Source organism: Lupinus angustifolius, chromosome LG07 (assembly GCF_001865875.1).
Source record: "Lupinus angustifolius cultivar Tanjil chromosome LG07, LupAngTanjil_v1.0, whole genome shotgun sequence".
In the NCBI taxonomy this organism is placed as follows: Eukaryota; Viridiplantae; Streptophyta; class Magnoliopsida; order Fabales; family Fabaceae; genus Lupinus; species Lupinus angustifolius.
In genome coordinates, this window is record NC_032015.1 from 14,907,298 (window position 1) to 14,919,911 (window position 12,614).

General features: G+C 30.0%; 1 protein-coding gene across 2 annotated transcripts; it reads right to left on the bottom strand.

The window, feature by feature from the left end:
- Positions 9,829–11,511, bottom strand: LOC109352452 (golgin subfamily A member 6-like protein 6). Of its 2 annotated transcripts, XM_019594445.1 has the most exons (3): positions 10,882–11,511; positions 10,183–10,451; positions 9,829–10,060 (listed from the first exon to the last, which is right to left on the bottom strand). In XM_019594445.1, exons 1-2 carry the CDS (start codon positions 11,312–11,314, stop codon positions 10,210–10,212), a joined length of 675 nt encoding a protein of 224 aa, XP_019449990.1. In that variant the 5' UTR covers positions 11,315–11,511; the 3' UTR covers positions 9,829–10,060; positions 10,183–10,209. The 2 variants fall into 2 exon arrangements, with proteins under 2 accessions (XP_019449990.1, XP_019449989.1); XM_019594444.1 differs by having other exon boundaries at positions 9,829–10,451; positions 10,882–11,496.

Genomic DNA, 12,614 nt, shown 5'->3' on the forward strand with positions numbered 1-12,614 from the left:
TAGACTCAACCTAAACTAGTTTCTAGTCTAAGTCTAGTACCAATCAAAAGACTTAAGCAAATTGATTTGTTGATGATCTTCAAGCTCTTATTAGCACAAGTTGTCCTCATCAAAACCATGACATATAATGAGAGAGTGTTCCTCTTGACATGCGCACTTTCATCATCTGCCTCACCAGTTCTTCTAATGAAGGTTCACCAAGTGCAGGAGCATGATTACTATTCAATTCTTGTTGTCTCTTCTGTTGGATTGGAGGAGGCACATATGATCTGTTTTGTGCAACATTATTGTTCTGAAATGGTGGCCCTGGATGAGTTTGTGAAGGATTAGACCATCTAAGATTCGGATGATTCCTCCAACCAGGATTGTATCTGCTTAATGAAGGATCATAATTCTGTTGTCGTTGTTGAGGTCTGTTGTTGTAAATATTTGCAGCATAGGCCTCAAGATGGTCACCAGTTTTGGGCTCCAAGAGAGAAGGACAAACATCAACATAATGGTCAGTTGCGGTGCAAATGTCACAAACTCGTGTTGTAAGTAGAGGTTTCTGCTGATTCATGGCAAGTTGAGTGACCAAGGTAGCAAGGGAGGCAACTTTTTTCTCAATGTTATCTTGTCTTACCGAATCTGTCCCAACATCATGGACACCTCTGACCATTATAACATCACTACTTCTTACACTGAACTGTTGAGAGTTGGAAGATATCTTCTCAATCAAACCTCTAGCCTCAAAAGGGGTCATGTCTCCAAGTGCACCACCACTAGCAGCATCAATGATATTCATCTCCATGTTGTTCAGACCCTAATAGAATATTGAAAGAGGAGTTGTTCAAATATCTAATGATGGGGGCAGCTTGCGCATAGTCTCTTGAATCTCTCCCAATATTCATATAAACCTAATGCATGTAGTTGTCTGATTCCAGAAATATCTTTTCTGATTGCAGTAGTCCTAGAGGCAGGAAAGAATTTTTCAAGGAAGATTATTTTCAGGTCATCCCAACTAGTAATAGAACCAGGGGCCAAGTAATACATCCAATCTTTTGAAGCGCACTCAAGTGAATGTGGGAATTCCTTCAAACATATGTGGTCCTCTTGGACATCACGAGGCTTCATGGTGGAACATACAATGTGGAAATCCTTAAGATGCTTATGAGGATATTCACCTTCAAGTTCATGAAACTTAGGCAACAAATGAATTAGTCCAGTTTTGAGCACATATGGCATATCCTCATTAAGATACTGGATACACAAACTTTCATATGTGAAATCAGGTTCAGCCAGCTCCCTTAGTGTCCTCTCACATGGGATTTGAGGTGGTTCAACCATATTTTTAGAGTATGCAACAGAATGCACAGAAACAGCAGAATCAGTATCACTATCACGTATATTAACACTAAGATGAAAAGACGCACTATCTAAATTTAAATTCCTAACTTGTCTAACCAAACTATGAAATGTTCTATCAATTTCAGGATTTATTGGATGCAAAGAGTCAGGATTTCTCCTAGTCATGCACTAAATGCAATAGTGAGAACCATGTAGGACAGTAAGTGAAATACATGTTAAATTTCAATGATTAACTAGAATTTGCATCAATAAAATCCTAATACCATAGGAAACATCCACAAAAACGTTTCAGGACAAAACTCAAAGCCTAACTAATTTAATTAAATGCAACAAAATCAAAACAATTGGAAAAATAAACTTGTAAAATAAAAAAGAAATAGTAAACAAACTCTTTTTGGATTTTCAGGATGGGTTCTAAATAAACAATTTGTAGTGGAAGAATTTTTGGATTTTTCTACCCCAAATGCATATATAATATGTCCAATTCTGATTAACAATTCCAAAATTATGCCCAAAATAGAAAATCTACAGTAAAACTAGTCACTATTTGTTTGTATCTCACAACCAGCAGCAAGGTGACTGACTATGGTGCATCCAGCATTCAATAGATGATGAAAGAAGTGTGGAAACAAAGTTTCAAGTAAAAATTTCAACCACAACTATATTAACCAACATACACCTGAATCAACCAATAGGGAAATGGCTAAACAAGACATCAAATAGTGAATACTACAGACAGATTTTGAAACCCAAACAGAATGGTTATTCTAAGACACACACTAAACTATACTAAGAACCATTGACACGAACCGATAATCCCCGGCAGCGGCGCCAAATTTGCGAGGTCGTACCCGCTACAAATAATAGAACAATTAAAAACTATAGTACTAGGAAGTGACTCCTAGGTCATTTCCCAAGGATTATCTTTCAAGCAAAGCTTCAAACACCTTATATTCACACACACACAAGGGTTTTTTTGTTGTTGGATAGTATGAACATAAATCAAATTCAGAATCAGTAGTTAAGCAATGTAATAAAACGGCTAAATCCCTTTTGTTGTTTTGTTCACAACTCAGTCCTCGATTTCAAAAGATTATTTTCAGATTCCAACCATTACCTTCTGAATTTGTTGAGAAAAAATTAACTAAGCGATAATCAATTCAAAGTTCCCAAACCTAAGTCTTTAACTAAGCCAAATCAGCATAAGCATGAAACGGTTAACAAATTCACACGAACTAAGCATTCATGCACTAAAGAGTAAATCAACTAAGTGAAGATAAACTCATAAACAAGTTTCTAAGACAGAAGAAATCAACAATAAAGAAATGGAAAATGCATTAATAACAAAACCTCAAGAGTTGTGATATATTACCAAAGGAATTTAGCCTACAAGTTTAGTCTTCCATTCGGTGGAAGATACAAACTAAAAATGAAGAAGATGACTGAAAACCGAAAATGAAGAAGATGTGAAACCCTAGCTGAGTAAAAATATGGGAAAACAAAAATGTGTGTGTTTCAAAATGAGGGAGGGAAAAAGTAAAAAGTGTGTCTGTTTGGAGTGGGGAATCCAAATTTAACCCCTCCAACACACATAAAACTGAATGTGGCCTAACAATGGGTCCAAAGCTAAATTACAATAAAAAAACTCCTAAAATAAAAATACAATCTTCACTTCAACACATATCCTCTACTTCCATAATGCCTAAAATGTCATTGGTGCCAAATATGATCTGAAAATGATAATAGATTTAATCAGATCAAATAATCCCAAATTAACTCATTTTAGAAATATTAGTCCAATAAAGTCTAAAACACTAAACCATATGAAACAAAGTCAATTAGGCACCAAGAATCATCAATCATGCTAAATTAAGGTTATGCATAGTGTGTAATATATTGTTCATCACTCGTCATTAATATCACTGACTCATCATTAATACATCTCTGACCCCACTTGTACCCACCATATACTAACCAATGACCATGCGCCACATCAGCAGCTCCAAACTCTATAAATAGAGGATCCCACACAGGGAGTATACTTAATTTTCATTTACTCATTTATTACTTGCACTTATTGTTCTTACTCTAACCCTCTCATATTCACTCTCATTCTCTCTCTAGAAACCACATACTGACTTGATCGTCGGAGAACATTTTCAGGTACCTCTTTTGGCGGGTCCAGATGACAATCCAACCAAGGCTCCTGATTACTTCTACTCAATTGGGCACTTGATACCGACCATACCTAATCAACACTAAAGAACAGTAATTATGGAAAATAAAAATAAACAAAGGGAATAAATAAATTAAAAATACATTTTAACACATAAAGACAATGACTTGGATATTATAAAAATATTTGTCCCACTAATTAGCAAACATATATAAAAATGGTACTGATGTCCTCCCATCTTCTTCATGGACCATACAAGTGTTATTCACACGAGAAACTATCTAAAGTGATTGAGTTATTTGTTACTTATAGAGGATGTCTTCCGAAATTTAAGGAAATAATAATCTCCTCAATCTAAATTTCCATATTAATCCTCTTAATCACATATTTAAAATAACTTCATTTAATTTTAAGTCATTAGGACATCTATTTACTATTTTTTAAAAATTGTCACATCAGCTAGGGACACATGTTAACACTTAACACCTCATGCAAAGTTTACTCTTGCCACATTAGATAGGGACACATGTCAACATCTCATGCAAAGTTTTCCCTCCAAAAGCTCTTTATCTCCCATTATACAATCTTACACATAAGATCAAAACTATCTTTTGTTATTTGTTTAAAAAAGCTGAACATAATAACTCATTAAATAAATAATAAAGGAGGAACAAAACGTTGGGCATTTTTTCTTACATTTATTCTGGTTGCCATTTCATTATGGTGTCTCTTCTTTTCTCAACATATCTACCATCTTCAACTCTGAAACTCACTCACATCTATGATTTTCTATTCTTCTCACATGTGTGATTTTCTATTCTTTTAATTTCTGTCTTTGTTGGTAAATATATTGTATTATTTCTCAAATTGTGTTCAACAAATTTATGATCTTCAACTCTCAAACCAACTCAGATATATGGTTTTATTTTTATACTATTTCATTTTTTTTCCATTTGTAGTAGATATAATTTCTTCATCATATAAATTTCACATATTTTATTGAATAAATCTATCATCTTCGACTCTCAAACTCACTCACATGTATGATTTTCTATTCTTTTAATTATTGTCTTTGTTTGTAGATATATTTTATACTATTTCAATTTTTCATTTCACATGTATGATTTTATATTCTTTTAATTATTGTCTTTGTTTGTAGATATATTTTATACTATTTCAATTTTTCATTTCACATGTATGATTTTATATTCTTTTAATTATTGTCTTTGTTTGTAGATATATTTTATACTATTTCAATTTTTCATTTCACATGTATGATTTTATATTCTTTTAATTATTGTCTTTGTTTGTAGATATATTTTATACTATTTCAATTTTTCATTTCACATGTATGATTTTATATTCTTTTAATTATTGTCTTTGTTGGTAGATATATTATATACTTTTCAATTTTTAATTTCTTTGTAGACTCTTTCAATTTTTCTTTTGTTAGTAGATATAATTTCTTCGTCATATAAATATTTGCATCATAATCATTTTTGTCAATGATGTATGTTAAATTTTCTCATCACTGTGTTTATTTTCATCATATATTTTGTTCAACAAATATGTCATCTTGAACTCTCAAACTCACTCACAAATATTATTTTATTTTTATATTCTTTCAATGTTCCATTTGTATACTCTTTCAATCTTTCTTTTGTTATTAAATATAATTTATTTATCATATAAATTTTTGAATCGTGATTGTTTTTCTTACATGATGTATATCTGTTAATTTTTTCCTAATGTGTATATTTTTCTCAACTAAAATATGGATTGGTCCTGATCTTTGTTTCAGCATTTGCACAAGAGAAAACTCACTTCCTCGAACACACTTATTAGAGAGTGCAATTAATATGCGAGTGTACAAGAATTATGGATTGGTCATGTTATTTGTTTCAGCATTTGTAGAAGACAAAACACATCTCCTAGAATATAATGATTAGAGGTTATCATTACTATATGAGTGTAGAAAAATAATGCCTTTATTTTTATTAGGTTTTTGTCATAATTCATTTTTAATGTAAAATATTTCTGGATTTTTGGCATTTCCATATATAGACAAAAATAATGTTATAATTTATTTAAATTATTTGCGATTTCCCAATTTTATGCAATTCTCATTACGAGATAAATCATTATAACAGTTTTGAATATATATTAGTTACTAGAATAATTTATTACCTATTAATGACACTAATGAATCCAACCTTAAATAATATAACGGATGAGATCCTTATTTTTTGAATATATATTACTTACTATCACTGTATTATTTAAATATATAAAGCAATCATATTTAAAATAAGAAATCAATTGTGAGTATATTCTTATATTAGATTAATTAGATTAATAATGGCTAACGAATCTAGTGGAAAAGTTGAAATTATTACGTCCGTTACAACTGGGGCAATAAATGTGGATTCAATGGGTGAGCAAAAAAATGAGAGATGTTAATCCGTTTTTGCCATGAGAATAATTCGGTTTTAACTTTAATGCCTAATTTTAAGGTGACCCACGAAAAAGAATCTAGGCAACCAAAAACATGTTACTAAGGAGGGTATTATAGCATTAATAACAATAACTATAATTCTCTTAATAATTCTATTATCAATTCTCGTTAGAATTAGGAGCATGTCATTAATGTCACCATGATTGAAGTAAATGCTCACTCTCCTTTCATTAAGGAATTTGGGCATTAATAACGAATTAAGGAATTTGGAGCAATAATAACATTGTTTGGGAATCGTAAGATGATTTGATTGTTAAGGTGAAAAAGTTTAAGGAATAGGGTGGATGAGGTTGTGGCTTTGAGCCTCACCCATAGCAAATTGAAAACAATAAAAAATGAGTTACAAGGTGTTTTAATTGTTAGGGGTGGAGTGAAGGAGATTTAAGGTTCGATTATTGTCCACAACAAATACTAACATACTAACCATTTCCCATCAAAAATAAAAATAACGATGATTTTGTTTCTACTTTAAAATTATGTTTTAAAGTTGCTATAAAACTTTGAAAAAATATTTTAAAAATAGTAAATGAAATATGTAGTAATTACGCATTTAAATAAATATTAAAATGTCTCAATTAATATCAATTAATAATTTTTTTAAAAACTTAAATCGTAGGAATCTAATTTTATTATTAAATGAAAAAATGTGTTACCATATTACAATTAATAAGAAAAGTTTGTTGTTATTCTGTCTGGCATAAAAATGATAGACAATGAATTTATTTATTAAAAATAAAAAAAATTAATATTAATTATTTAAATAGATTTTAAAACATTCTCATTTAATTATTTTTAAAAACTTTAATATCAGATATACAATCTTATTATTAATAGAATGAACTATGATATTAGAATTAATAAATAGATATGTTGATATTTAATTTATTTCATAAAAATAATTATTTTTAATATTAATTAGAAGAAAAGTTGATAATTCCTAAATGTTTTCTTTCCTGTAATTAAGGAATTTGGGACATTAATTATGGAGTGTGGACCCACTTACTCCAAGAGTAAGTTTTTTACACTTATTCTTCATCTTAGCCATCAATTTTATGGGTAACTAATAGTTTAGATCTACTCACTAATTCAAACTATTAGATTTCCCTATAATTGATGACTAGGATGGGGAATAAGTGGATCCCTCCTCTTAATTGTGATGATTTAGTTTCTACTTTAAAATTATATATTAAAGTTGTTAAGAAACTTTGAAAACATATTTTAAATATAGTAAATGGACTATGTAGTAATTACATGTTTAAATAGATCTTAAAATGTTCTCAGTTAATATTATTTAATCATTTTATGTGTCATCTATCATTTCTTGTACATCATTAAAATATTATTGTATAAAAATTTTATGGATGAAGACATATAATTAAAACAATGATACAATTTTAAAATATTATAATAAACTATTGTAATTGTACATAATCGCTAACACAAAAAATATAATAACATTAGTCTATATTAGTTAAATTATATTTTTTATTTTTATTTACAATTTTCATAACTACGTCATTCCCTACCTAATGACATATACATTTGTTAATTTTGATAATCCAATAGATGTCATAGTTCAAAGTGCTTATCCAAATCTACAAGATTGCTAAAAAAATAAAGAGTTTTTATAACCAAAGACAATGCTTGCATCAACTATTGAAATTATTGAACAAATAAATGACTTTTTTTAGTTTAATTCCAACTAAAAATATTTATAATTCAATGACTTATTAAGTTAAAGCAAATATTTTTAGACTTAATAATATTAGATGATGAAATTGAATACAATAGTTCTGATTCTATTGATATGTGTAATACTAATGAGGGCCAAAATTCAACCTATTAACTCATCAATTTTTAAATGCATTTACAATTTTTGATACTATGATATTGTATATATTTAATATTTGTCATGTTAAAAAATGAAGGACATTGAATTTTGAAAATATATCAATTTCAAAATAACAAAATTTGAAGTTGTTCTTTGTGCTTAAAAAAACAATATAGATATAATATGTATGTTTTTAATCATGTAGTGAAAAAATATGACCCCGTGCATTCGCACAGGTAACTTGCTAGTTATCAATAATAAAAATTTGTTTCAACTATTAATATTATACCATGAGATTGTTGGTTACTGACTATAAGTTATATGTTTAAATCCTGTAAATAATTTATGTGGGTTGTGTGTACTGGATCATCCGATATTAATTTGTTTAGGGTTTGTTTAAGAGTTCTATTTTAGAGTTGGATGACTTAAGAGAAGGATTCCCTTATTTAAGAGTTTAATGGAAGGGATGGGAGATTTCATGGTTCTCCCATTTTGGGAGGTAAACAAGTCAAAATATCTAACCACCCTTACTAATAATTTTTAATTATATTTGTATCTTTATGTCATTTATGCTTTAACACTAAGTTTTTATAAAAGGATGATAAAATAATATTTTTGCATTACATTAATCATTCATTCTCCTCTCATTTAAATTTCACAATCTCAAATAAGGGAGATGTTTGTCTTCCTTTCTCTTTCTTGTCCCTCTCCCTTATTCGTCCTTTGATCTTTCTCTTTCTCTCATGACTCACAAACAAAGCCTAAGGAGATATGTGTGGTTACAAGTTGGGATTGATAGTCACCGGAAAAAAAATGTGTCTGGTTTAGGCTTCCCAATAAAATCTGTTAAGGGGAGTGGGGTCGTTGTAGACCAGACTTCACTTATTTATTTAGTTTTGTCTGTTTGTATATTGTATATGTACCTATATTGGCTTTTCCATCTTGTTCTTCTATGCACATTTGTACCATAGAAACATTCATCTTTAAGGTGTGATTCAACCATGCAGTTTATAATAAATTATTTTATCTTATCTAAAAGGTAAGTGCTTGATTAATATATTTTGTTTAATATGTTTACACATTAAACTATAGGTTATGACTTGTAAGTTATTTTATTTATTTAATTCCTTGTTAGCTGATGATTCAGCCATTCTATTTGTTATACTGTTGGTTATGTAGTAAATAAGAGCCAGGATAGAATATCTGATTTTGTTCATCAACAAAACAATTCTTTTATACAGGATGAAAAAGAAAACTAATACAGATAAAAAATTCTACATGAATAATATAATGAGTCACATAAGTGCTCTAACATAGAAGTTGAAATATTCCTAACAATTATATTATTTTTTTATCGTCTAACGAATAGAAGCATAACAACTTCTTAGTCATACCAACGTTTTGATTTTGTTTCTTTTTTATCAGGAGCACATTACATTTGATGTCTCACACTATGTACCCTCACAAAGTGCGAGACAACAGATGTGTACCCTTTTTTATCATGTTAGTTTTAAAACATTTATCATTAATGTTATTATTCATTAGTTTTTAGCTCGCTTATGAATGGACTGTTTAAAAGTAATGATACTCAAATAGGACATTTGATGTTTCTATTGGTTTTAATTGATTTAAATTATTTAACCGTACCACATCATATAAATTATATAATTAAAAATATATGGATTTCATGTAAATATGATGAAGGGTTGAGGAAGAATAGATTTTCACGGTTGATTCTAAAATATTTGTTCCTTTCTTAGCTTTTTTTTTGCTATTTGAGTAAAATAGTTGATCCAACACCTAATTCAAAACAATTCAACTGAGGTTTCAATGGTTTAAAGCAAACGGACTAAAAGGGCTGTTTTCTAGTTTAAAGGTAGTCATTTCCTATTTCAATCTACAATTAGACCCATCGAACCGTTAGTCCAGTCCAAACAACTGTTTCAAACACATGAACTAGAACTGACACTTCTTTTAGTAATGAAATTTGTTTGAATCTACATAATGGGGTTGAGGAAAGGGGACCAATAAGATGAGCAAATTATTTTTTTCCTTCCTTGAATCTACTAGAACCTGACATATTCAGCAACCAAGTCTAAATAGAAACATTGCTAATCTTCCATCATAATTTTCTTTGTCTATTTCCAATAAAGAGCCTTTTTCTTATGTGGAAGTATAGGCTTTCTTATTTTCTGCATAAAAAGGTGAAAAATAATAATAAAAGCAAAACAGGTGCTATTGCAAGATACAAACCAACCCACTATTCAATAATACTACATTCTACCCCCACTTTGTTAAAATTTTGATACTAACTTTAGTCTTTATGCACCATTTTGCACTCTATCTTCTCACTTTGCTTTTCAAGAACTTCTCTTTTGTTTGAAGTGAATTCTTCTTGCCATTCATGATTCTCAAGCTTTGCCTTAACAAGTCAAATTCTCTCTCCTTTTTTTTCTTTTCTTGCTCCATTGAAATTAACTGAGCTTTTAAGGATTTGATGGTTTCTTCCTTGTCTTGCAGTTCCCACTTCAGATTTTCCATTTGGATGTCATTTTCTTCTGTCTTCAAATATAAACCATCCCCTGCAAAGAAATTGGCATAAAACAAATAAGCTCAACCAAACCAAAACAACACACACAAATATGTCTAAATACGATGCAGCTCAAATATGGTTATGTCTGATATGGTTACATTGTGGTCCGATATAGCCAAATCATTGTAACTTAGTGTCACATCATAATTGCGATTACGACAATCTTCACAACAATAATATTGTGGCCGCATAACATGATGTGTTGTTAGCAATTTAAACCACTATGTTTGTTAGAAGGGTAGGTGATTGAATATTGAACCCCACCCACAAACTACTTTTCAGTGAACATAAGAGCACAAGGCAAAATCACAAAAAAAAATACTTATGATGCATCATATTATTCGCTAATAATAATGTGCTTATTATGTGCACAATCTATTCTAAAAAAAGCAGTGAGAGAATGAGAGTAAGAGTGAAACCATTAATTGTCCTCTGAATGAGTTCATCCAACTCAGTCTTAATTGCAAGATAAAGTTGCTTCCATTTCTCAACAGCTTCATCTCTCCTTGCTCTCTCTTCCTTCATTTTCTCAACCAAAACCTTAGTCCCCATCAATTCCCACTCTTTCTCACTATTCTTCTCAACCTCTTCCATTTCTCTTATCTTCTCTTCTTTTTCTTCCACCAACTTTCTCAGCTCCTTCACTTCTTCCTTCATCTTCTTCCATTCTTGCTTCCAATCTGCTTCCTTAATAGTGAACACCATTATCTCCCTCTCATAGTTTCTACTCTCATTCTCCTTCTCATAAGTAATATCCCTTATTTTCTCTTGCAAACTTTTCACTTTGTCTTTCAAATGCATCACATATTTTTCAGAAAAGTTTCTACCTCTTTTGCTAACTTTGCCACCCATCTTTGAAAGTACTACTTATGGTGATGGATATATAGTGTATAAGGTGTTATTCATATAGTGAGAGAGGAAAAGGAAAAGATAATAATGGAGGGAGATGTGGATGGAATAAAAGCTTAGTATTTTTTAGGCTCTTCACATTGATAGGAAACGCACTAACAATTTTGGGTTACTTTATGAAACTAAGATAAGGGTCATTGATTGTACTTGTTATTATAAAATAATAGAAGGGGCGAAATGAGGCTAGTGAAATGCATTTCACGATGATTATGGATTTGGAGAGCAGGTTAAACGATTAAATTAAACTCTTCCAACATATTTCATATAAAAAATTATATTTAATAATTATGTGTAATTATATTGAAGTAATATTTCTTCATTTTTTAAGTGGAGTAAAATAAAATATTAGATTAATATTCCATTTTTTAATTTTAAGTGAAACGTCGCTTCATTTTTATTCCAAATTAACCAACACGATCGAACCAGAATTTCCTCAATTCAACCCTTCGTTCGATTAACACTATAAACTAGAATCATTTTTAAGTCCGGTCGGACCGCCTAATGTGGTTTGGTTCTTATAACACTAGGATTTAGAATGTATGCACCAACGGTGTAAATATTTTTTACACTATAATTACATCATTTATTATTCATATATTAATTATTATCAACTCTTAAATAACCTGAAATGCCAAATATAAATAGAAATAACATATATACACGTGGAAATATTTTCTTGGGAGTGTGGTGTAGATTTCTGACCCCAATTATTTGACAATGTATTGAATTCCTCTGATTGGGCCTACACAACATCTAATTTCTCCTTGAAATGATGCAGGCTTGTACATGAGCATCCCTGCACAGTATTCCTTAATGGACAGGCTATGTAATTGTCAAATTGTACAAACCAGATGTTATTTAAAAAAAGGCAAAATGACACTTTACAATTTTGTATAAGATTTATGAAGGGTCCAACCTATTATGAGGATTTAGAAAGTGACTCCTACATTTTATGTACAAATATATACTATGAATAATTGAAATTATTATACTTAAAATGGGTCTACATCAGAAATTTGTGTTGATGTATTTCCAAGAAATTGATTTTTTTGTTTAGCCGCAGTATGAGACAATATTGTTTGAGCTAAGAATATCCGTAATATAACGACGTTAATTCTCATAATTGAGTTTTATTCGTATGTAAAATTCTAACATGTGAATTACTTAAAAGAAATCAAATATGTATTACTTGAACCAGTCACTCTGTAGTGATAAGAAATTAACTTTTCCAACCAACTTGTAA

Bases quoted from the DNA above. Each gene is read 5' to 3' on its own strand.
- LOC109352452 (XM_019594445.1), bottom strand. From the start codon at position 11,314: ATGGGTGGCAAAGTTAGCAAAAGAGGTAGAAACTTTTCTGAAAAATAT. The intron at 10,452-10,881 runs GTTTCACTCTTA...ATTTCTTTGCAG, and splicing joins CATTCAGAGGACAATTAATG to GGGATGGTTTATATTTGAAG.